At 38.7% G+C, this 26,850-nt stretch overlaps 2 protein-coding genes across 4 annotated transcripts in view; both read right to left on the bottom strand.

Annotated features, from left to right (window-relative positions):
• CEMIP (cell migration inducing hyaluronidase 1) overlaps window positions 1-26,850 on the bottom strand; it is a 119,062-nt gene that overhangs the window by 67,595 nt on the left and 24,617 nt on the right. Inside the window, exon 1 of one of the 3 annotated variants that reach the window (XM_063448908.1) lies at window positions 1,967-2,897. The exons of 1 other annotated variant lie outside the window; for it this stretch is intronic. The gene's annotated coding sequence lies outside the window, so the exon portion shown is untranslated. Of the gene's footprint in view, window positions 1-397; window positions 797-1,966; window positions 2,898-26,850 lie in introns of those variants that run through there. One more of the 3 variants, XM_063448909.1, reaches the window with a different exon arrangement.
• LOC134603176 (inactive cell surface hyaluronidase CEMIP2-like) overlaps window positions 3,596-26,850 on the bottom strand; it is a 76,941-nt gene continuing 53,686 nt past the window's right edge. Inside the window, exons 19-25 of the mRNA XM_063448906.1 lie at window positions 18,002-18,210; window positions 11,716-11,898; window positions 9,498-9,720; window positions 8,315-8,416; window positions 6,619-6,779; window positions 4,833-4,942; window positions 3,596-3,930 (exon numbers count right to left, since the gene is read on the bottom strand). Coding sequence (XP_063304976.1) covers window positions 3,782-3,930; window positions 4,833-4,942; window positions 6,619-6,779; window positions 8,315-8,416; window positions 9,498-9,720; window positions 11,716-11,898; window positions 18,002-18,210 — 1,137 coding nt within the window. The 3' untranslated portion in view covers window positions 3,596-3,781. The remainder of the gene's footprint in view (window positions 3,931-4,832; window positions 4,943-6,618; window positions 6,780-8,314; window positions 8,417-9,497; window positions 9,721-11,715; window positions 11,899-18,001; window positions 18,211-26,850) is intronic.

Raw genomic sequence — 26,850 nt, 5'->3', positions numbered from 1 at the left:
GAATTAGAGGTAGATACACTAAACAGCAATACCATATAGGAAATACACATCGTTTAAGCATCTGTGTTTGGGCTTTGTTGGCCTTACGTGTGACTCTGTTCAATGCATGCAAACTCACCTGGCACTAAAAGAGTTAATTTGATTAAACCTTTTGTTTCTCTCAAAGGCTGCATTTGTAATTTTAATAAAAATATATTATTTTGTTTTCTATCACTTCCTACAATGTTTGCTCACACTGACCCTTAGTTTAACATTTTTGGAGATTTGTGTTTTCTGCTAGTTCTATTTTCCAGATATTTATTTGATTAGTCTCTTCATCCATCTGAACAAAATATTAATGCCAGTTGGTAATAGTTTCCTTTCCTTAATAAATCCAGCAGTACTCAAGTGTCCTTACCAGTCCAATATAAATGGGGTAATATCACAAAGAGAGTATCACCAGGTCAACTTGCACACCATACTGTCGGTTGGGTCATGTTATATTGGAGATGTCCTGCTGAAACATCCACTAACCCAATCTGTAAAATCCCTGCAGGATGCTTCATTGAGTCTGGCTTGGAAAGACGTCTGGCAGCAAACTATGGATATATATTCAGATTCCTGGCAACTAACCTGCTGTCAAATTATTTCCAGCTGCAAATCGCAGCGTAAGGAGCTAGTGTCTGTGGTTCCTATGAGATTCAGAGGGCAGCATGAGCCACAGGGTGTGTGTTTTTAAGAGACAGGTTGTTATGGGAGGGTACCTCAAACGGAGATGCGCCATTTAACCCTTTAATGCCAAGCAGTAAGAAAAAATGTCACTCATCTACAATAATACAAAGTAATTCACTTGGCTTTCCATCTAAATACTTACAAGATCATTGATTACAAATTAAGGAGTTGCTTTAAATTTGAAATTGACTTTGAATTCATCTTGCATTTTCATTTGATTTAATGAACTACCTGATTAAAATACAAATAATCTCCTGGTTAGGAGTAACCTGCACATACAATAATACTGAGAGATTCAAAGTTTAAAGGGTCACTGTAGGTACCCAGACCACTTCAGCTCATTAAAGTGGTCTGGGTGCAGTGTCTCTTTGAGTTGAAAGACCAATTTATGATACATTTCTGGAGCGATTAAGGCATTCTGGAGTTAATTACAGAGGTAGATCAGGCTGCCAAAGGATCACGGAAAACGTATTTCAACTACAGTAGTATAGCAGCATGTGGCTTCTCTTAGACCTACTGAAGGCTAAAGTTAACGCGCCCTGTATCATTATTTCACGTGACATGGACATTTCTGGCAACATAATTCACACTTTCATGGACATCCGTGATTATAAAAATAGTTGCATCTTCTGAGACACGCTCGTGCAATACTGCCATCAATAAAATATCTGGAGCGGATGATTCATTATGAAATAGTACATAAGCTGTGCCATTTATCATGTAACATTGATACAGATTTAAAGTTTCCAAAAATAACAGAGAATGTTGTTTTTTTTCTATTGGAAATAAGATGATCCAAATAGGGGTTAGAAAAACCCCCAAAACAAAACAAACTTAAATAAAGAATGCAGCGTGATATATATCTAGGATTTATAAAGTTATGATTTTTCCAAAGGTGATTTATAATCCAGACATTGCTACATATCCTTAATCATTGACAATATAATCTGCGTCACATCATCATATCCCAAAAATAAAGTAAAAAAAAATAATTAAATAAATACTGTTCAGGTTAACAGCTGTGGAAATAGAAAAAAATGTAAAAAGCATTAATGACGACAAGTATCTGAACCATCAAGTTTCCATTCTTGAAATCCAAAATTGCATAAAATCACTGGAATGAAGGGATTTATATCCCAAGATGTGGAACTAGCAAGGCCGGGTAAACAGAAAGAATGTATCAAGATAAACAGTGCTAATTCTATTTGTTTACGTAGAATTGACAAGTGAAGAGAAGCAGCAATGATACTCCTACCTGTGCAGTAGAACAGCGACACCTTACATGGAGATCCAGAACAAGTTGAATATTGTGTACCTAGTGCCAACCAGGCTGATGTCCCAGGGCTCCTGGGACTCTCAGTGATAAATCTTTTAAATATCAACTGATCCCTCCATTCCCCTCACTCAGCTTGCAATGCTCTAATTGACACATGGCAGCATCTCTGCCTGACTCGTTTCTCCTAGATCCACAACTGTGTAACTGAAGTTTTATTCTGAGCTAAACTATGCTGCTCTTCAGACTGCTATATCTGTGCCTGTAATTAGTGTCAGACTATCATTTAAAAAGAGCTCCTCCCTCGCTCTCCTCTCATGCCCTCCCTCGCCCTCTCCATGGTTCCATTGGTGATATCTTGGCATGTAATCTGCCAAAATCATAATACCATATAGCACAAGAATGCCACACTCTGTTCGTATCTGTCATGGTGAGTGAATACCTCAAATATGTAGATCAACCGCAGGATGAAACATGATATCAAGGACATGTAACGCTGAGCTGTTATTAGATTTGGCAAAATCTGCATCAACATGTAGAAAACAGCTCAGTGTGAGATAATCTGGAGCAAGAATGTAAAAGTCTTTGCACAACAAATACCTTATTCACTTCTATACATAGACATACATACAAAAACACCAGGACTGATAAAGCCCAAATAGTCTGTGTCTGAATCAGAAATGTAAAGCTTAGAAGAACCAGGGGGCGTTGTGATAAGATGGAGTGACCAACTAGTCAATGGACAGCAAGACAACGAGTCTGCCGATATCACCCAATGCTAGAGATGGAACTAAGGGTTAATATTTGTCTTTCAAACAATCCTCAAGGGCAATCACATGGAAACGGAGACATGAAGATCCGGAATGATAATCTGGCTACATTATCATTCCATCAGAATCCAGTGCAAATCCTCAACACCATTCAATCATTGAACATGACATCTTCCCTGCCACATACAAGTAGCAATGGTAGCAGTTCACCTTGAACATGTCAAATGATAAACTTACTGTAACCGTTTTGTAAAACCATGACTCCATGACCTTACAGTGAACATTTTTAATGGCGTTATCACCTTAACTGTCTGAAATAGTGACCTTATATAGACCACGCTTAATGATAATCTTATCTGGATTATATTGAATGATCATAATACGAGCAATCCATGTGAGTATTTTGGAGAGAAGCTTGCCAGAAGTTCTAAACACACATACATGGAACTGTCCCAACTAGTTAACCGTATACAGTGTACACCAATGTCTGCAATCACTTACAGCATGGCTTACACAATAATTTTATATCCATATTCTTACCTTGCACAAAATACATATCTAGTACGCAATGTATCAGTTTTCCTAGCAGAATTTTCTCTTCGCATATAAAATAACATATCCAATAGCCGATTTAAAGAATACTTGACGTGCATGTTCCTATTAAACCATTGGCAGGTGCAGACAACTAACAGTAAGTAAGTGCAGGTTTCTCAGACTTGGCTCTAGAAAATGCAAAATGCATCACATATACATAAAGAGAGGACATTTATTAACATACATAGATGAGAATAAAAAAAAATTACAAAAAAAACCCCAAAAAAACATAAAACAAAATCACAATATCTATTGGACTTGGGTTTGTACATATATTACTTTTCCATGGCTCAGCAAATAAGTGCTAACTTTCATTTTTATTGCCAGTGGGGCAAATTTATGTCTGGCAACAAAAGTAAGTAAAATGGTTGCCCCCTTAAGCTTTGTGGTAGCCACACCAGTCGAGCACCACTCGAACAGTCTCTCATCAGTTTTAAAGTTTTGGAGTTGGGCATTTGTACTCTGTCAGCATCAATGGTAGATAAAGATGAATGGATGCAGCTCTTTTGTCAACAGAGTTATTGACTATTTTAATCCAGGATGGGGAGGTCAGTCCCTTGTATCCAACCATGGCAAAACTTCCTGAAATGAAACAACAGAAACTAAACAGAGAAATACTTAACGACAAAGCACGGGAATGAGCTTATTAGAGAATATCATTCATTACATTACACACAGTAAGGAAAACATCTAGGGAGTCAATTCAATTCTTATGATTCTTATAATTTCACATTGACATTCTACAATTCACTGGTTATAGGTTTATGTATCTACATATTGAATAGGGTAGAGCACTGTAGGACTGGGCTAAGTCAATGCAGGACATTTGATTGTGGTTCAGTGTGTATATTCTGTTGTATATTATTCAGCATCATCATTGCACAAGATTTAATGATGCTCACATTATACAAAGAAATGAATAAGATTTGCCTTCTAGCAGGAGTCTATGATATTAGGGTGATGTCAGTGTACACAATGTGTACAGCTCAATACTGTAACACAGGAGCTGATTAATTGGCACGTGTCCTGACATTCCTTCTTGTGTTATGTGTGCCTGCTAATTAAAAAACAAATTATATATACGGTATATATATCTATATAAAATGCAGATAGATAGCACTCCAAAGGACTTCGAAGGGTTACAACTTAGCTTCTATTAGCTCCAAAATAAAAAAATAAACATTTCAGTTTGAATCCAAACTTTAATTAGGATGAGAGTTTGGATTACAAACTGAAACGTTGATTTTTTTTCCTAATGAAAGTTTGGATTCAAACTGAAATGTTGATTATTTATTTTTGAGCTAATAGAAGCTAAGTTTTACTTAACCCTTCGAAGTCCTTGGAGTACTATCTATCTGCAATTTTTCTATCTTATGCTGACCAGCCACTGGGCAAGTACACCTGTTAATTGGAGTGCAAGATTATTTTTGTGATGTCCTCTTAAAAATAAATAGATAAATAAATAATAATACAAAGTGAGTTACCTCTTCTTAGGAGCACAATCGGTTTGGCTGCCCCAAGTTTGATAGAAGCAGTCATTTCAAAAGGTGATGGTGTCTCAACAATATCTCTGGAACAAATTACAACCACAGACCTAAACAAAAAACAAAACAAAAGAAAATATCTTTCAAACAAGAGCTGGCCCTTGGCTACCATCCAAGCCTCCTTCAAATGTTCACAAACAATTACAGGTGACAATCCTACAAGATGAAAGTATATATAATTCAAGTCTTAGGACTTGAAAGTTATAACTAGAAATTATTGTAAACAGATATTGTAACCAATGTAAGGACTGCTCCCTTACATTGAGGCACACCAAGAGAATATCGTTCTGGAAACCCAGTCTCATATCCCTGGACTGGTGGGTGTTGTCCTAGTCCTTCTCTACCCGGTTACATCTCAGGCACTCGGACTACCAGGACATGGTCTAAGTAAAGAGCATATTTTCTTATTCTGTCCTAACAACATTGCTGCCATACAGGAGATGGAGGAGACCAAAAGGCTGGAGACATCAGCAAAATTACTGCTGACTTCTCTTGATACTTTTCACTTATTGTGCAACCTGTTATGGATAAACGTTGAAGTCCGGGCAAGGTTTATCAAGGCAGGCACCTGCCCTGCAACAACAAGTCCTGAAGCTGAGGCTTTATCTGAGAGTGCATGCCTAATTGGAGCACATTAGGATCCTGCCCCTGAACTTTTCGAGGCATGCAATTTGGTGATTCACCCCTCCACACTGTCTTCACTTACCTAATCCTAGCACCTGGTTTGGGCGATCTCGAGGGAACTGGGTACTTACTCATTTACCCACTAGGGACTGTATGGTGTGCGCCCTTATGCTTCCCTGTGCATGGGATGTCTGGGCTTTCATTTGCTTTTCAGAGGGTTAAGTGGCTATACTGTCCAGGTATGAATTGGTCAAAATGCTGAGTCTTACTTTCTGGTGACTGTTCCTGTACATCTTGCCTCAATAGCTAGAGCCACTTATATCTTACAGTGCTCCTGTTTATGTTTTCTTCTTCTCAACCTTAATGATTTTCATTGTTCCTCTCTTTAGATTATGAGCCGTGCTACATCCTAAGTAAGCATGGCTCTATTCCAGCGCTATGTATGTATCTCTTAACAAAATGTGGTTCTGATTTCTGTATACTATAAACAGATTTGTATGACTATGTCATATTACCCTTGATTTGATCTGTAATCTTTTCAGCTACACCACTCAATAAAAACAGTTTGACAAAAAATACTATTAATATTAATAATAATAATAAGCACAGATGTTTTTCTGATGGAGTCACCCATATTATCCCACGTACCCAGCCTCTAACTTCGTTACTCTGAGGCTGGATACAAGCTCACATATTTAGCATTTACTTTGTATATTTGGCTCACTTTGGAAATTATGTACTATGCAGCATGTGTACATAATCTTTTTTCGCCTTAACCTCTAGGAAATTACTTTTTGTCAGGAATGGTCAATATTCCTGATGCCATTGGCACGCTATAATTTTTGGGTGTCCCCTATCAGCATTGATCCTTCGAGATGTGTAGCGTACAGTTAGTAAGCCATGCTCCTTTAGGAGGATTTGAATGTGAGGATAGATTTCCTTTATGTCTCCACAAGGGTGGCGATAGTGAGTCATTGAGTGCTCCATAATCTCAAAGATAGCATAAATCTAATGAATGGATGCCCGATGGATTAACACATTACCTATTATTTTTTATACTGGCTATTTTAGGTTTATTTTATGTCTGTTCTGGAGTCAGTACCTCTGCTTTAGTGATGACTGAATATAGCTTGTTAATGCATTAGTGCTTCTTGGATCGCTGGTTATTTCGAAGTGTCTCTTGCTCACTACAAGGCCGGAACAAGCATCTATCACCAGGAAAAAAAGGCCTTGTCTCTTAAACAAAAAAATTTCATCGTCAACCTAGAACAGACAGATATTAAACAGTTAGCAGCTTTATTCACATTAAAACTATATATTTAACAAAAAGGAGCATCCCTTGTTTTTTAACCATTTCATGCCATCGCATTGTACAATGAGAGAAATGAATACAACTAATAAATACAACTAATGAGTCAGACAATTTCACCTTAATAGCTGGACAATATTCTTTGTTGTGTTGCTCCATGAATTAGTATTACGTATGCTTAAAGGGACACTATAGTCACCAGAGCAACTACAGCTTATTGAATTTGTTCTGGTGAGTAGAATCATTACCTTCAGGCTTTTTGCTGTAAACACGGTCTTTTCAGAGAAAATTCAGTGTTTACATTACAGCCTAGTGATAACTTCACTGGTCACTCCTCAAATGGCTGTTAGAGATCCTTCCTGGGTCACGGCTGCCTAAAATGGATCCAAACATTCAGTATCTCCTCCCTCTGCATGCAGACACTGAACTTTCCTCATAGAGATTCATTGATTCAATTCATCTCTATGAGGAGATGCTGATTGGCCAGGGCTGTGTTTGAATCATGCAGGCTCTGCCCCCTCTTTGTCAGTCTCAGCCAATCCTATGGGGAAGCATTGTGATTGGATCAGGCTACCACTTCTGATGATGTCAGCAGGCAGTGGGCAGTTCTAAAGGAAACAGAGCCAGAGCAAGCAGCTTCAGGCTTGAATACAAGTAAGTTTTCTATTTTTAGGAAGGCCTGGGGGGACCAGGGTGGCTAGATGGTGGTTTTACCCTATAGAGTCAGGAATACATGTTTGTGTTCCTGACCTTACAGTGATCCTTTAATATGATTTATTTTCTCAATCTGCTGTTGATCATCCACTCATTTAATCCATTCCAATACAATCTAATCCAATCTATCTAATTCAATTCAATCCAATCAACTAACCACACTCTAATTGCTCACCTAAGAACTCTTATGATAAAATTAATATATTATTATTATTATTAGATGTCATTTCAAATCATAATATCACAAACCTATAAAGTAAGTACAGGCAAACTACACCCAAGCTGGTTTGGAATTCCAACTCCCATTATTCACTGCCATCAAGCAGTTTAGATCTATATGAGAGTATCTATTGAATTATTATTATTATTATTTACCTATAATCTTTGCTCTGGGCTCATTACAAACTAGAAATATATATGGGTGGAATGAGCCAGTTTGCACCAAAACACTGTTTTCTTCTATAGCCAGATGACACAACAGTAACATGTTACAATGGGATTTTCCAAAGCCCTAATCAAAAAAGGGGTTAATTGTTATGATGAGGGCATTAACCCTTTAAACTCCCAGTGAGTCAACTCTACAATGTTTGTTTGCCTTAAATCACAAGCAATGCCAGGGTAGCATATAATGTACACAAGGTACTACTCAACCCGATAGCATTAAACAAATACAGCATCAGTCTTTCACACATTATACGCAGCTTGCAAAGAAATAATGACAGTAATGAACATTTGTTGAGAGATTAAAGCTGTTATTTCATAAAAGAAGAGTTACCTTAATAAAAGCAGATTTGAGTCCATTTAATGCATCAGCTCTGCGGAGGGACTGCACCTGGATCCTAGTGTATTTGATTGATGGGTTGCTGGTTATAGCTACCTGGAAAGGAATAACAGAGAACATGTTTAAAAGCTGAAAGTATTTACTGGATCCCATATCATGTGAGTATAACTATACAAAAGAGATCTATACAACCACGGCTGTATTTGTTAACTGGAGAGTTTTAGCAGAGCCAAGAACTCACTACCCTCCATCAGTAGAAAATAGTATTGTCAGAGAATCACCAAATGTTTTCTAAGTGTGCTGATATCACTGAACTTGTGATGTATTTACATTCACTGATCAAAAATTGCCAGTAAATATCCACCATATCTGAATTACCAGAGAGTTGTCTAAGTTAAAGATAATGCATCAGCAAAACATAAAACTTTTTTTTTCCCAAAAACTATACATATTATATGATATTATATAGGCATGTGCTTTGGGAACATTTTCGGTTTGGTTCGGCATTCTGAAATTCGGGACTTTCGCAATTCGGGACCTCGGCAATTCGGACATTCGGAAGTACCCGAATGTACGAATTGCCCGAAATTCGTCCGAATTCATATTCGGACCGAAACAAATTGCACATGTCTAATATTATATACACAAACATATTATGTGTTATGTGTTATTCATATTATAAGTTATTCTCGCAACAAAAGCCAGCCATAACCTGAGTTATATATACTTAGCTTAGGTAGATGGAGCTATGTTACGTTAAGGAGTAACTATGCTACGAGGAAGGAGGAGTTAAGGATATAGTAGTGAGCAATTGTTCCCCCTTACTTTCCAATAAACAGAAAAGCACAATATGTCCAGATCTAGGGCTGTAGCAGAATACATTTACATTGCGATTGGCCTCTCAGGGTCCAGCAGACTAAAGACACTAAAATATGACAGCTCAATCTCTACTGTCATTTAAGGAGGAACTGTTCTTGGAGTTTTGTGGTGGTTCTGTTTTCCCTGACACCAGTAAACTAGAGTAAAGTGTGCAGCATAAGTATGGGCAAATAAATTAAGATCTATGCATTAAAGGCACATTTCTCTCCTGGGGAAATTAAATAATCTTTCCTGTGTGTGCCTAAATGGTGAGTTAATGGAACTTTAGGAAGAATTCTGCCTTTTTAAGATGTTTTACCTGTGGAGCCCCACAGTGACCGCACGGCATAGGAAGCCTGTGAGCCACAAAGAGTCGAGGAGTTTGGCTGTCATTGTCCCTCTCAGGGTAAGGGTTAGGAATGCATTGATTATAGTCCTCTGGATGGAAGTGAGCCGTGATTTTTACCCTCTCACAGCCATGGTCGGAACAGTAACTGTGGCCTTTGCGATTAGCATGTGCTTTTAAATGAAGGAAAAGGTATCTAAAAAGAAATAAGAGATAGGAAACATTACTAGTAGTTTGACTCAGAGTTTGACAAAGAATGTAACAATGCTCAACTAAGAAATGTCCAACTGTCACACACAGATCTAATGAGAAATGTGTAAATCAGCACATTCAATGGCAAATACACAGTACCTGAAATGTCTAAAATTCCACACAAGGTGTAAATTGCCTTGGGGTAAACTATTAGAACGAATGGATAAAGAAATCACTATCACTGTACATTCAAACACATGGGGTTCTAGAACTTTCAGAGGGTTAGACATGTCTTTACAAGTTATGGAACTTATATCTGTAGTATTTCAAAGAAACCAGATGCTGGGGCTGGAGGAGAGACATAAAGAGTTAAAAATTAAAAATAAAACATGTGACAGCTGCATTCTCACTGGTTTCATTGTGTTTCCAGTCAATCAGCTTCAAATGATGTGCAATGATACCTTAAGGGATAACCTGTTGTTAACCCTTTTCTCCATCCATTCTTTCTTACTTCAAATACTTTCCCTGTTTCTCCTTAACCTCTTTTTCTCTGCTCGTTCATTGAATGGTCACTTTATTCCACTGGGTAAGTCAGAGCATACTTCAGGTTGACTTCCATATACCTCCCGTCTTCTAGCTTATAGACTTCCAATTATGTCCCAGTAGGTTTAATACCATATCCACATAAAGGTGTCATTTATTTTAAGAGGAACACTTACATCCCAGGATTCTTAATATTATGTTTACTTATCCCTATAGTTAGCAATCAAATATTCCGTGAGATGTGAAAAAGTAAGTTAATGTTGAAACCCACACCTCTTTATTCTACAGTTGGGAACCCCCATTTAGGCTCCCTGTCAATCACTGTAATGAGCTCTGTCCTTTATACCTGACAGTCAGCATAAAGAAAGCATACAGAGAAAAGGAGAAATTAAACAATGGGGGAGATTCATCAATGTATTCTGTAATGCAAAGTGGTTTAAAATAACAAATATGGTGCAATCAGAATGGAAACATGGAACCCACAATCCTATTGCAATGACCCTGCCTCTTTGTGTTATTTTATTATATATTGGTAAAAAAAAATTCAGATAAATTCCCCCCCTCTATGATTGTGATGTAATATGCTTAATCTTTAGTATAAATTATAATTATAGTTGATTTGTCGATGTTTTTTTTTCACTGTAAGATAAATCATGCAAAACGTGACACACTTTGCAAGCTACCTGGATAGGACATATTAGATTACAATACTGCTTATCCATTTAATAGATTGGTTTACTATGTGTTGGATGTTCTCCAGTGTATAATACATCTAGCTTACAAAAACATATCGGAGCTGCAGCTGCGATTCAGGAATAAAACAAGGAGTTCAATTGTTGCACACGAGTCTTTTTAATTTGGGGAGAAAACGGCTAGCAGGTCGGATATTACAGTAATATTATTTTGCTAGACCGGTTTCATTGTTTAATGTCCTGTTACGCCCCCACAATACCATCAATACTCTCCCAGCCCAGAGAATTAATCAGACCCAACCCTATCATAACCTTATCATTAGCAACATTGTCCATGAGTGGCAGTCATTAATGATATCTCATGGTGCACGCTCTGCACTTGTGCAACAAGATCTACGAGTATTGTTATTTAGATAATATCCACGCTGACAGGCTGTTATCCTTTATGCTGACAAAGTGTTGCAGGTGCGACATTTAAAATGTATAGTGACCTTCACGTTTGGGAGTGTCTGGGGATTCCTCAGCACGTTTGCCCTCCGGGGAGCTGATCTAGAGGATAACATGTTCTAGCAATATGTTGCGTGCAGGAGAAGAACTGGGAACATTACATAAAAAGTGCACACTGCTATTTTAGAAAATATCTTACACATGCAAGATAAATAAGGGAGAGAAGGTTTACCTTCAGGGCAGCCAAGATGACCTAACACAATAGACCAAAAGGTAGGCTGTAACTCCCGAGGGAAAGGAACTGGCAGAATACTAACCCGGACTCTTTACTGAAGTAATAAAGTCTTGCGTCGGAAGGATTCAGAGCCTGGTGGATGGAATGAGCCAAGGAGTAATGATGGACACTGTGGATCCTTCCTGTGTGGCGCTCGTGAACATCTGCCATAATCTGGAAAACTGTCCTTTTGGGGTAGCACAGAGCGATCTGCAACCAGTCTCCCCTGTAAGAGAAAATAATTCATGTGATCTATTCTTATTCTCTGTTAGAACGTCCGTTCAATGTAGAGGGAAATTAGGGAATGACATCTCTATTTACTTATACAAACACGCCAATAACTAAAGATAATTGAACTATAACAGTAGGGGCCACTGACCCCAGGACTGGTTGCACCAGGATTCTGATAAGAGTGCGGAATTCCTCCTTTTTGTTTATGTAATAACTAAAGATAAAGCTGTCTGAGTATCGCTGGAAGCAAAGCCATATGGCTGGTTTAGCGTCATGGGAATGAAGCTGGCTGAGGAACACTAGAAGTGTTCCTCCCATGATGTTCACACTTAACATCATAGGAAGAAAACTGTGAAGCGTCACTGGAGCTCTACCTTTAGATGTCTGAGAGTCATGGGAATAAGGCTCAATCTGAGGATAATCAGAAGTTCAGTCAGAAGGCTAACTGAACATTATGAGAATATAGCTGTGGAACCTCATGGAATAAACGTTGCCAAGTATCACTAGAAGTCTAGCTGCAAGGCTGGCTGAGCATTTTGAGAACTGAAGTTTGAAAAAAATCTGAGATACCAAGGTTAGCATTTGTCCTATAGCATGACCCCAAAAAGTTTGGCTACATCAACAGATTAAATGTGTGAACGGTTAAGGGAATATCCTTTACCGTCTAATATGGAAAACATTTATTTGTCTGGAAATCATCAACAGGAGCATCAGAGTGCATTCAAGTGACAGCTAAGTGAGCCAGCACACACGATTCTCCTAACGTTTCACAAAGAGAGTTGGTTTTAACAGCCTTTCCCCAGTAGTTACAGCTCGGGAGCACTCCAGGTTAGAAATCAGGCTGGAGTAGCCAAAAAAAATTCCTTAATCTAGAAAACATTCCTGTGCTGAATAGAAGCCAGACCTTAAAATGTTCAGCACTTCTTCGGTCACATCTTAATTATTAATATTTATTTCTGTTAAGCTGGAATTTATTGTAATAAAATAAAAAATGTTTCAATTGCCAAAAATCTTTCCCCAGGGGGAGTCCAATTCACATAAGCTCTGCTCGTTCAGTAACAGTGCACTAAATAAAACCAAGTTCTGCCTCCCTCCTGGGTTTATTCTCTCATACTCTGTAGTGCCTCCTGGACTGTAACCGGAGTTTACCCCAGAAATCTTTATGAGGGTTCATGTACCCAGAGAGAGTGTAAACAACATACCAAGCACGTACTAAGCCAGGATTGTTCTCCAGAGGAATATAAATGCCGGCATTATATTTTGGGGATCAACAATAATCTTTATATACAGATTACAAAAGAGTGCAGGAACAGGGCTTCAAAATGAATTAAAATAGTGTTGTTTCTTTAAGTCATCTTTAATCACTCGTGTACTAAACTGTTGGCAATTTTTGTCACATGTCAAGAATACACCACTTAAAGGAACACTATAGTCAACAGAACCTGTACAGCTTAACATAGTTGTTCTGATATCTGTCCCTGCAGGCTTTTTAATGTAAACACCTCCTGTTCAGAGAAAAGGCAGTGCTTACATTGCTGCCTAGTAACACCTCTAGTAGCAGTCAATCAGATGGCCACTAGAAGTGCTTCCTATTTCAGAGCTGCACCTTGTGCAGCACCTTGGTTCAGCGTCCCCACGCCCTTCATAGAGATGCTGAACGCTTACCATAGAGATGCAACTGAATCAATACATCTCTATGAGGAGATGCTGATTGGCGCAGAGTAGCATTTTGCCATGCAATAGCCTCTCAATCATTTCCTATGGAAAAGCATTGGATTAGCTTTGTATTCTGAACACTATATAGTTTCTTTAAGGAGGAACTGTTCTTGGAGTTTTGTGGTGGTTCTGTTTTCACTGACACCAGTAAACTAGGGTAAAGCGTGCAGCATAACTATGTATGAAACATACATACCTAAACAGCACTTATACATACTGGCGCACAATTATTCTCTTGATGATTATGACAAACATGCACATTGGGAAACCTTCAATGATGCTTTCAACATGCATAATTGTTGCAACATGGCATCATGGGATAGCAGAGGATATACATTTTATGCCAGGCAATGACAACTTGAGATTCTTGCATATGGTATAAATCATAAACAGAACTATTGAGTGAAATTTTGAAAGAATAAAAAAAATTATCACAACAAATGTGCAGTTTTGACCCTAACATTTTCTTCACTTTTTTTTAACCATAAATTTTCATTTCATGCGAAAATAATGCATGAGAAATTCAATAAGTGTGAAACAAAGCGCATTCCTCATCATTGGAAAAAAAATTTAAAATCTGGACTGTATTAGTTTATCTTTTTATACATAATAGAATGACACTATTAGCGCTCATTTTCCTACACAAAATTAAAAAACATGTGAGTCATCTGTCCAACCCACACAAATGATGCCCTGATTTGAGGATGCAAGAGGGACATGTCTCGTTTATGTTATGTTTTTAATACTAAGCCCTACACCAGCTGCAAGCTTATATTGTAAAAAAAAAAAAAGAGAAAAATATTGTGTAAACTTGGCAGCTTCCTCAACTATGCCTTCTTTATTGTGTTCTCATGAATCGTGTCCTTGCCATACTTTGCTAATCGGGTCTATACACGCACGTGGCTCCACTGTGGAAACGTATGAAGCTTTTACAATAACGGCTTCTAGGTAAAAAATACACAAAAGACACTGTCATGAAATCAACGACGCAATGGGCATCTACAAACTGTATATAGCATAAAAAAACTAATCTAGCATCATTAGTTATTTATGAAAATGATCAGAGCCAGTAAAAGCATACAAACCTTGGAACTATTCTGTAATTTCCAGCATTGATTATTGTAACCCTCTCCTAATTGGTCTTCCCACAAGTCGCATTGCCCCGCTACAGTCTGTAATGAATGCTGCAGCCAGACTCTCTAGTCGGTCCTCTCACACCTCAGCCCTTTGTCAGTCCTTACATAGGCTTCCTGTCTCCTATAGGAGTCAATTCAAAGTGCTAACCCATACCTATAAAGCACTAAACAATTCTAGCTACTCTGATATCTCCTCACAGATCCATAGGTATGGATCTTCTCGGTCTCTCCGTGACCTTCTTCTGTCCGCTGCTCGCAGCTGTATGGCCAACTTGCGCTTGCAGGACTTCTTGCGGGCAGCTCCCTTCCTATGAAATAGCCTGCCTACCGCCATCAGACTCTCCCTTAGTCTTCAATCGTTTAAGAAGTGCCTTGAAACCCATATCTTTAGGAAAGCTTATGGCCTCCCAGAGTAACCTCTACCTCACATACCTGTATCTTGCTCTCTCATAAAGGGCAGCACTTTACTCTCTCCTCGAACTCTGCTTCACTCCCACCTTATTTGATTGCCATTTCATGTCCTAATGTGTTTTAAACCCCATCTCCTATAGACTGTAAGCTCGTTCGAGCAGGGTCCTCTTCAACCTATTGTTCCTGTAAGTTTTCTTGTAATTGCCCTATTTATAGTTAAATCCCCCTATAATAATATTGTAAAGCGCTACGGAATCTGTTGGCGATATATAAATGGCAATAATAATAATAATAATAACCCATAAATGGGCAGGAGGGTAACACTAATATAGAATAATAACGATGACAAACTTTGAGCACTCTATGTCTCGTGGACTTTATTTCCCATGCTGAGCCAACGGTTGTCCCGACATGAGTAGTCCAACTCACAATGACTAATCCATTATTAAAATATATTAAAGTCATTAAAAGAGACGGTGAGAAGCTTGCTGAAGAAGCATAGAAACAGGAGGTTTTGAAGACGCACCTTACAGCCACATGTGGAATTGCGGTTCCCAAAAAAATGGATATTGGTGGTTTAAATTATTCCAGCCAGGGCAGCCCAGCAAGTGGTGGCAAAGAACACTTGTTGTTTGGAGAAAGCAATCATGGATATATTAGGTCATAAAAAGGCATTATAATCTCATCTAGAGTTTGTTTTAAAATGTTACTTAATATTAAAGTTTTGTTTTTATACACACTAAGGCTTAAAAACCCCATTAGGAGATACAACTCGCCAAGTATTGAGGTTTCTGAAGACAAATAAGCAGCAACACTGATATGAACAAAGCACTTGTATACAAACTCTAATCCCATCTTCAAAGTGGGCCTGTATACTCACACAAGCACTGCTTGCAGAGCACAGAAGAACAAAAAAGACATCAAATTGTCCTTCGTCCAAGTGTCATCTTCTCACCAAGCCATCTCTGATCTCCTGATATGCCGTCTGTGTCAGTGCCGACATTTTTCTCTCTGAAACGGTCACAGCTCCTTGGCTTAGAAGTTCCCATACGCTTCTGTTTGAAAACTCTATTTGTTTTGTGAGAAGTGTTGGCAGTAATAACATGCACTTATGAGCTGTGCTGGAGCAGGGAGTTCTGGCAGTTATCAGAATTGACAGAGAACAAAGGATCCTCGCCTGGAAGCCGTTCAGAAGCAAGCCTTGCTGACAGCTCTGATTGAAACCTAAAGAATGCATATCATTGATTGTGAAGGCGAGACAGGGACTTGTTGCACATAAATCCCAACTGTTACGTGTCAGTGGTGACAGTCGTAGCCTTTCAAGCTTGATACATATGCTGTGACGGATCCGGCGAGACAGACCCATGCTGAGCTGGTGGCATCCATAATTGCTCATATTAAAACCCTGCTTTATTTCAACTCTGCTAATTACTCTACGGAATCATTTAGGGATACATTGACTGCAGTCAGTTAAACACCTGCTGCTTCATTTACATGGTGGTTGAAAAATTAGTCAACCAGGTACAGAGTCCTTCTTCTAATTTAAACACAAGTTTAAACATCCCAATTAATCCTTACCTTGCTAATGGTTAGCTGAGGTTCATACAATCGAGTTCTACTGATTTCTAAACTAACCCAAGTCAGATGTCACCATGGATACATATCATTCATAAAATTCCCATCACAATACCCCAATGTTGCAATGGATATTATGTATTATGGCTAATTTAACTATATGCGGGTGATGAGGACAGTCAGACCAGATTTTGGATCTGGAAAGAGTTTCAGGGAAACTTTATGTAGCTTGGGCAACCGAATAGAATTTCCAACAAGCTTCCCCCAATATTTTTGGGTATTACTGACTTCACCCTTTAGTAAATAGTGCCAAACAGCTAAATCTCCATCTCTTGACACAGTTGAAAAAAAAATTTCAAAAGTGAAATATTCCTTTAAAAAAAAAATTAATAGTTATTATTCCCATTGACAAACAGGTCATTTTCCCTAAGGTCCTTAACTTGGATGGGTCTCAAACTTGTTGGGCTCCATAGTTATCCAACTTAAAGGAAAAGTCATGAAAAGTGTAGGTGTGACTTGCAGTACTACACATGCATTCGTTTCCAAACACGTAGTCCGATCCCAGTCCAGTGCTTCAGATGTTTAATAAAAATGAGGTGTTTTTCAGTTGCTGGATATAACTCTTCTTGCTACCTTAAAAATTTGGAAAGGTTCTCCCTTTCGATACTCTATTAAATGTGTTTTTCTGCCTATTCACTTAATAAAAGCATCATATTTTCAAGTCTAAATAAAGAATCATAGCTTTTTAATACCTCTATATTTCTCCCAGGCACAGGCCAAGCCTATAATGTATCTTTTAAACGTTAAGAGAAGGCATGTCAAGATCAGAAACCTAAAAACCAATGGAGCATGAAAATCTATCTTTACAATGTTTTTTTACTGGCTTCACTAAAATAAACGATATGCATAATAAGTAATGAATTTCAACCTATCTGCCATAAAACAGATTATTAGGAGGCATTTTTGGAGAAAAACCATTGACGTAATAAGTAACAATCAGAATGTGGATATTCAAATGACTTATTATACTGAAGGTATCATCTAGCCCCAACAACGTTAAACTGTTCTTGAGGGGTTTGTTTTTGATATTTTTGTTTTTCTTATCAGTTGCAATAACAATTTTTATTTTTAAAATGCACTTTCTTAAGGTTGAGTGGGTAGCTTTTATAGAAAGTAATATACATTTGCCTTAAAATAGAGATTCTCGCCATTTAAGTCAAGCAGGCAAGTGGTGTTGGTTTTTAAAGAAGCAATTCGTACCTGTTAAAGTTGATTGGGTAGAGAATGACTTCTCTTGGGGATTGACCCTCCCATCGGATTGTGTAGGACTGCTGTAGCATGACCACTGGCTGGTACTGTTGATACGGAGCGCCTTTATTTACACCCACAAGCCTCAAGGGATGAGATGGATAGGTTGCTCTGGAAACTAATATAGCCAAATTCTCAGGGCGCCTTGCCTGGATGTAAAGCTACAGAGGAGAAAAAAAAAAGGAAAATTAAAAGAGGCAAGGTTAACTCAGCCAAACAGTGCCAGGTGGTTTCTATAAATATTTCACTTGAATACATTCTCTTAAATTTCCTATTCTGTGTAGAATCATTGAGGCTGTTCCAACTTAAATAATAAAACAATAAAGAAAATCTTGGTATTATGCTAAGTAATTTGCAGCAAAAAGAATGTTTGTAGAAAAGCAATGTGTTTACAACACAAAAAAGAAAAGTATATTTAACAGTTATTGTATTATATTACAATACAGACATTTAACCATCTCAGATTACAAGATCTCCATCATACAATACCTTTATGGATTATTGAAATCAGTTCTCCAATGTGCATATACAATACTGGTTTTTGTTCCACATTATAGTAAAGAGTTCTAATGGACTACAAGTTATACAAAACTAGACAATAAATGGTTTGAGGGATTGCAAACTCTTATCTGTATATCAGGAGCAATCTTACAGGTATCGCACAGTTCTTTAAAGTCTTATAAAAGTGACATAATATAGTAATGGGTGGGAATTTTAATAGATTATTGACACATGGTAACTAGATATAATGCATCATGTTACATGGTCTCCCTTAATTAACCATCTGAGTATCAAGACTGGATTTTAGACGTTTGTACTGAAGTGCAGCAATATTGTTCCAGGTTCAATTAAGTAACCAAAACTTTGTTGACCTTTACCTGGAGATTGAATAAACACTCATAGCATACAAAACCAGTGTTACTGAGCTTCATTGCAATGTCTTACTGAGGGAGAGCCATTAATAAAGACAGTTGTGAGTGCCTACAATGTTGTTGGATAAGGGAATAGAGTGGCCTGTCTGGCAGTTTATTGCTCATCATTAGCTATCCATTACTGATGGGCTATTGATCTCAAAGATAAGCAATGATGTGATATAATGACATCTTCGGAGTCCTGAGACAGCCTCTTGAGAGTAAATCTATGGTGTTAGGATTACATTTAAGCTGATCATGTCGCACTGTCCAGCACTGGACCAATTCTAGAGAGAGTTTCTTCCCTTACACACAATCAACAGTGATACAATTAATAACGCACTATAAAATGCTGTTTACTACTAGTGAATATACCCCGACACGTGCTGTACGTGATCAGTGAGTGCACCTTAACTACTGCAATACTCAAATAGTACTGGGCAGTCCATTAAGCCTCAAACTATGACGGTATATCCCAAAAACAATTGCTAAACAATTTTTTGCAGCACGTTCCTTTTGGACTTTTTCAACCCCATCTCTCCTTTTCCATTAAGGTGTTTTCTGATACACGTGGTATATTTATTCCATCTGGAATAGCTGAGCCAGATAATTTTTCCAGTTGAGTTATTCTGGTCTAAATCCCCTTATTAATTCTTCACAACTTCACCATTTTAGTCAATAAATCCCACACTGCACACTAATAAGTAAGTACACATCAAGAAATGATACATGCTGACAGGTGGGTGCGTTATGAGATCTGAAAGCTGCTGAAGAGTTGCACTCATATTTAATGGCTCTTTCATTTTATTTTCTAGTAGCGGCTGTATGTATAAAAATGTTCAAGCGTGTCAACGACCACACAACTGTCCTTTTGTCTGCCTTATGTGACTTTTCAGGTTGAAATTACCCAAATTAATTTGCAGTGAAATTAAATCTACCCCAGAGAAAATCCTATTTTAGGAGAGTGCAACAGCCAGCAGAAGCAAAAAATAAAAGCACAAAACAGTTTAGTGTGAGCATTTTCACAGTAAAGCAAAAAAAATGTCATATGCATGAACGGGGAATAGCTGCTTTTAGTAATGAATGCAAACACAGAGTGAAATAGAGAGGGAGGAATTTACTGCTGGCAGAGCTTGCAACCTTGGGGATTCTTTGGAGACAGCAGGAATACTTGAAAAATAGAAGAAAGAACTAAATGAAGATACATTAAAATCAGGGTCAGTCCTGCCTTGTAGGATCCCAGTTTAACAGCCTATCTAGAGGCGATATCATTGATAGCCTTTTTACCTCTGAAAATATAAAGTTAACATGTATCATCAGAACATACTAAGTATGCAAGTCAGCGGCCACCTGCAGTTATGGGTGTGACAGCACTATGCAGGGTGGACTGTTAAAGGTTTCAAAATAATATCAGAAAGTATTACTTTACTGAGAGGGTAGTGGATGCATGGAATAGCCTTCTAGCCAGGGCCGGTGCAAGGAGTTTTGCTGCCCTAGGCAAACAAAAATTATGCTCTGCCCATCATGTGACATTACAATGCCCCACCCATATGCTCTGCCATATGGGCCAACACCAGTGCTGCACACAGTGTCTTTTATCTGAAAAGGCAGTGTATTCACATTGCAAAGCCTGCAGGGACAGGCTATAGACACCAGAGCCACTACATTAAGCTGTAGTGGTTCTGGTGACTATAGTGGCCCTTTAATGTGAGGTAAATTAGAGATTAGTGCCACTAATAATGTACTGGATTGCCTATTTACCACCAGATGAGGACAAGAGGATGATTATGGGCTCAGGCTGCAGTCTGGCTCCACTGGTCTGGTGTAGAACAAGCTCTCTGGAGGCTGTTTATAACTGTGCTCACAAAAATCAACGAACAGGAAGCAGTTTCATTTTTGGGGGCCCCTTACACAGCTCAATGTCTGGGCCCCCAGGGCCTGACCGTGAGTATGCCTACAAGGCCTGTCCATAAGTCCACCTACATGGCCCACCCATGAGTTCGCTCACAGGGAGTGGAGTGTATGTGTGTAGGGGATGTGTTATTGTAGAGGATGTAATGTGTGTGTGTTCTTATGGAATGTAGTGTATAGGGATACCAATTTATGTAAGGGATGTAGTGTGTGTGTATAGGGGTTGCAGTGTATGTTTGTGTGTAATGAATGCATAGTGTGTGTGTGTGTGTGTGTGTGTGTGTGTGTAAGGGATACATTGTGCGAATCTGTGTTTGTATGTGTAAGGAATGCAAGGTGTGTTTCTGTGTATGTAATGTATTGCAGTGTATGTGTCTGAAAGGGGTGCATTGGGTGTGTGTAAGAGATGCATTTTGTTTCTGTGTTTGTGTGTAAGGGATGCATTGTGTGTTTTTGTATGTAATGGATGCATTGTGTGTGTGTGTGTGTGTGTGTGTGTAATGGATGCATTTTGTGTTACTGTGTGAGTGTAGGATGCATTGTATGTTTCGGTGTGTCTTTGTGTGAGTAGGGATGCATTGTATGTTTCTGTGCATGTGTGTGTGTGTGTAGGGATGCATTGTTTGTTTCTGTGTATGTGTAAGGATGCATTGTGTATGTGTGTAGTGTGAAAGAGAGGGTTTGTGGGGTAGGATAGGGGCTGAGAGGGGAGCAGCTCTTTATTTATTTTTTTATTCTTATATTTATTTTGTTAATATACTTTTTTTGTATATTTTTTCTTTAAGTTTTGTGTCTTACACCCCCTTTAGTTTATCTTTTACAAGCCCCCTGTGTGTCTCTTACCCCCTCCTCTTTGTATGTATTACTCCCCCAAGCACCTTTGTGTCTTACTCTTCCAGGCTCCTCTGTGTGTCTCCTTAATAAGTGACTCTGTGCGTCTCTCTCCTGAGCCCCTCTGCGTGTCTGTCTCCCCTACCAGCCCCTCTGTGATTCACTTTCACCCCTTCCTCAGCCTTGCTGTTTGTCTCTCCCCCCTCCCTTCCCTAAATGATCTCTTTCCATCCCTTAGTGGTCTTATCTCCTCACCTCCCCTTGTCCCTTAGTGGTCTTCTCTCCTCCACCTGTCCCTTATTACTCTCCTCTCCTGACCATTAGTGATCTCCCCTGTCCCTTAGTGTTCCCCTCCCCTCCCTGTCCCTTAGTGGTCTACCCCAACTCCCCCCTTTGCGTTCCTCTCTCTCTCCCTCCCCCTTAGTGGTACTCTCTCCCCACCACCTTAGTGCGCTTCTCTCATGCCCGGTCACTCAAATCTTGCATCCCCCGGGCCGGTGCGCCCTAGGCGACTGCCCTGCTTTCAGCTGAAGTGGTAGATTTTAACACAGTGAAGGAGTTTAAGCATGCGTGGGATAGGCATAAGCCTATCGTAGCTATAAGATAAGGCCAGGGACTAATGAAAGTATTTAGAAAATTGGGCAGATTAGATGGGCCGAATGGTTCTTATCTGCCGTCACATTCTATGTTTCTATGTTACTAATGCCTGGCCCACACTTTCAATCCCTATAACTTAGTTTTATAGCACTGATGGACTGCGCCCCTTTTGTTGTGGATTTTAGTGTTCTATAGCCTTGCAACAGCACTGTACTACTCCCAGTTTTGGCAAGTCGGCATATCAGTGTGCAGAGACACTCCTGTCATTTGTAAGTGCCTCGTTGGTGCCTACAGAGCTCTAAATATTACTGCAAAGTCTTCATATCAGATTCATCTCTAACTGAAGAAACACATTTTCAGGAGAGTCTTAAGCATACATTCTTCTCTAATTATTGTTGTGGAATTCGGTTTGGACAGCTTGCAAACTAAGGAAGTTAATTAAAAATGTTTTTTTAGAGTTTGCAAATCAACGGCATTAAATCTATGGACACTATCTGTTCCGCATATATAACAACTGGTAATGTTTTTTACCATACCTCATTTATTTAATATGACATAACCCTGGCATGGGTTTGCCCTCTTGTGTGAACAGTGCAAGCAAGGCAGGAATGACTTGAAGTACAATTTGGACGAAAAAGAAAACTGCTTTATATAAATTGTAATAAAACTGACAGGTAAATGGGTATGCTTAGCATCATAATCACTGCAGTTCATATGAGTTTTAATGGTGAAAGGAGTCTTTGGGTGCAGTCCAACTGCTTTTTGTCAAACGATATGTGCAGTTGGACAAAAGCTGGGGTCTCTCAGCACCACCGACCAGCCCCTATGCTGCACAAGGTAAAGAGGAATTTTACTGTGATGCCACCAGGGATGTGGGTCTGCCAGCGGAGACCGTTACTGAGACCAGGGGTCATGCTAGCAGCTACAGCGACCATAGCCAGGCTAGCCTCTGGAAGGGCTTGTCATCCCAGGCAGGAATTGTCCCCTCTGTCCATTCTGCTTCTGCCAGGCAGGTATTGACTCTTCTCTGCCTGTTCTTCTTTCAACTACTGTCTTTACAAAGACACATGCGGCCTCCAGGCCTAGCGCTTTCTTAATATGTCCCTGGGACCAGGGACTAGTGCAGCTAGCAAACAGGTCCAAAGACTCTGGAATCCCTGAACTAACCAGACAGAGCACACAGTTCCCAATGGAACTAGCACCCAGTACATTATTTTCACTCAGAACTAGCCCCTATCTGCATTACATTAAACTTAGGGAGACACACTCAATCCAATAAATATAACAAAATCATATGGGGAATCATACAGGCACTCATAATAATACAGTACAATATTAATAAAGGAGTGGGGAAGACAAAAACTAACAAGAAACACGTCCCTGCATAAACTATAATATGCAAATCTACCGCAATATGCAAATTAACTGACCTTGTTATCCAGGCAGTGCACATAACAGTTGCACAGTCCCCACTGCCAAACAAGGGATAACACAAGACATCCCCCAGATAACATTACAATACACACCTTGCACCTATAATAGGTACAGGGTGATTTAAAGATAAGAATCAACCGGGGACCTACATAAAGTGTCAGTTTTATTCTCCCAATGATTGTGACTACCATCAAATCCACTTCCTCATTGTCTGTGCAAATTTGAATAGCAGTGAAAGGCTGGGCTAAGCCATCCTTGTTGTCCACAGCATATCTGGGTGCCAGATGAGCCATGTGTTTTGTCAAATTACTCAAATGGTTTGATAAAACTGGAGGACTTGCACCTAAAACGTTTTGCACCATAACCATTACAATGAGATGTAGTGGCTATGGTGCATTCAGTGACTCCGGCCTGTTTAAATGAGTAGGAAACGTAATGCAGATGGATGTAGCTCACCCAGCATGCTCTCTGATCTGTCCCAGAAAGTCTTGCAAGGTGAGGCATGTACGGAACCTTTGTGCTGTTAACCTGCGTAACTCAGACGGACCTGGTTGTTCAGCAAATATTTTACCTTTACTATGTCAACAAATCTAAATATTTGTTAGCATTCAAATGCAATGTAGAAATTAAACTATTTACAAAATACATTTGAAGTCTCTCATTTTATGCATGACTGAGGTTACCTCCTTCGTTTTGCTAAACCATTATAGGAAAATATCTATACATTTTATTCCAGTCACATAAAAATGAGAGTACAATTATCTCTTTAATGTGTATTGTGGTAAAAACATCCAACCGAAAAATCAATAAACCAAAGTCAGGTAATTAAAGCTGAGATCATAAATAATTAAAACTTAGTGAAGACACAGTTATCTAACGATGCAGTAATTAACACAGAAAGAGCTCGCCAAATGTCTTCATGCTAAATCAGGGAAATATGTGCCACGTAGTAACCTTGTGCATGAAAATATAAAATTCATAATTTTCCCTGATCTAAAGATACTTGCGTTGGGTGTAACCCAAAAGGCTAAGTATATTTTCAAGACAAACTATGGAGACAAAGGCAAGAATAAACGCAATGCACACAATCCGTCACTTGATAGAATGTTACCTGTTGTTGTCAGAGAAACCAAACAACTAGATTTACGACTTACAGGTAAAAACAAATGTTCTAGGACTCTATTTCTTCCTTTCATTCACGTGTAATGTTCCAAGGAAAATTAAACCATGCTATGCCTACCCATAAATATCTAAACTTGTTCTATAGGATTTTACAAAAGTCAAGTTTGTTTGTGGTAGGGGGGGGAATGTATTTTAAACTTAACTTCTTCAAAATAAAATCGGAAGCAGATTGCTCTTGGTGGGAGAATAAATGGCATGTATACTGAGAGATAGAAGATGCATTTTATGCTACGTAGAAAGCATTCACGAAAGGTGAGGCTTGTAAGCTGCCTTGATTGGCTGAAATTTGTTGCTATTAAGTCTCCTTTAACTATTTCATAGCAAAATTAAGCTCTATCATTCAAACAGCTGCACAAGAGCCACTTGTTGGTGCCTAGTGCCTACTAACTATAATGGCTGTCAGGCAGCAATGTGCAGCATTGAATGTAACAGCATGTGTATTAAGTTACAGGCCGATTTTACACTCACACTGCAGGCTTTTATTCCAAATCTTCCCTGCATTAAAAACGTATTTATATAATCAAGTACGGATTACTTTGACATATGCATGCAGAGATTATATACTGTCTATATATTAAAAACCCATTACTGAAATATCTGCTTTAAAAGGGTCTCGGATAGAATGTCATGGTCTCACTTAAAAGTGATCATCTGTAGCTATATAATGTTATAGCATTTTTATGGAGGATGGTGTTAGGGTTTATTCTCTGTTAGCTGGGCATCAGATCTATTTCAGAGCTACTGCATAAAACAGGTAAAGGGACACTAAGCACAAAAACAACTTTAGCGTAATGAAGTGTTTTTGGTGTGCAGGCCATGTTCCTGCAGATTCACTGCTCAAGTATCTCTCATTAAGTAATTAAATAACTTTTGTTTATGCAGCCACACTTCCCCTGGTGGAGACTCACACAGTCTACTTACACACTTCCTGTCTACATTTTTAGCTTCCCTTATTGCACAGTGTTTAATTTAGAATTCCTTATCTCCTGCTGTTTTATTTACCACAGTCTTCATGTGTGGTAAACACTGAATTACCAGAGCAGGGGATAAGAACTTCTAAAGTAAACACACTGTGCCCTAAGATAGGGTTGAAAATGACACTATATTGTTGTTTTTTTAATGAAGGCTGTGTGCCACAGCTGAGGCAAAAAAAATATTGGGCAAGGGTTCTGGATAGGAGGTTGTAGCAGACACTCTACGGAAGAAAGCACAGTGGGGGAGGTTCAAGTTGAAAGGTCAGTGTCCTGGACACGTCCACCAGCAACGGAAAGTCTCCTTGCCGCCCCTGAAGACACCCCCAAAAGGACAGGCCTAAGAAAAGAATGTGTGGAGCGCAGACTGCCTTGCTTTCCCAAGCACATTAGGTGGTCAAAGATCAAATAAAGCGTACGGTTTTAGACGAAGACAGCAATATTTAAAAAATTTAAACGTGACATGTATTAAATATTGTTATTATATTCTGTAAACACGCATTTACTAGAACCGGCCTTTAAATCCTGAAACTGTTATTATACTCGTGCATGATTATCTAATCTCCTTTGGTCAATTCAAACTTAAAGCAGTTATCACAAAATCTGGTTGCTTCTTCAAGTTTATGTTGGAAGAAAATATTTCTGAACTCAGGAAATGAGTTGATGGCAAGACAGACAACATATCTGCTCTTCTTTATTCAGGAATCTGAAAAATGAATGTTGTCCTTCACCAGGGAGATTTTAAGAACTCCAGTACTTGCTTCCAATTGAAATGATTCAATATTTTATCATTTAAATATGATTTGGAAAATACAGCTGTTTTTTGTTAATTAAAATATGTCTCAATGATTTGTTGTGGATCAGACATTGATTCACATAAGTAGATGAGCTTGGTTTTGCTTTTAGTTATTAATGTTATATATATATATATATATATATATATATATATATGTATATATATATA

The sequence above is a fragment of the Pelobates fuscus genome, chromosome 3 (genome assembly GCF_036172605.1).
Source record: "Pelobates fuscus isolate aPelFus1 chromosome 3, aPelFus1.pri, whole genome shotgun sequence".
Taxonomy (NCBI): Eukaryota; Metazoa; Chordata; class Amphibia; order Anura; family Pelobatidae; genus Pelobates; species Pelobates fuscus.
The sequence above is the reverse complement of the archived record's forward strand: the minus strand, read 5'-3'. Positions and strand labels throughout refer to the sequence as shown.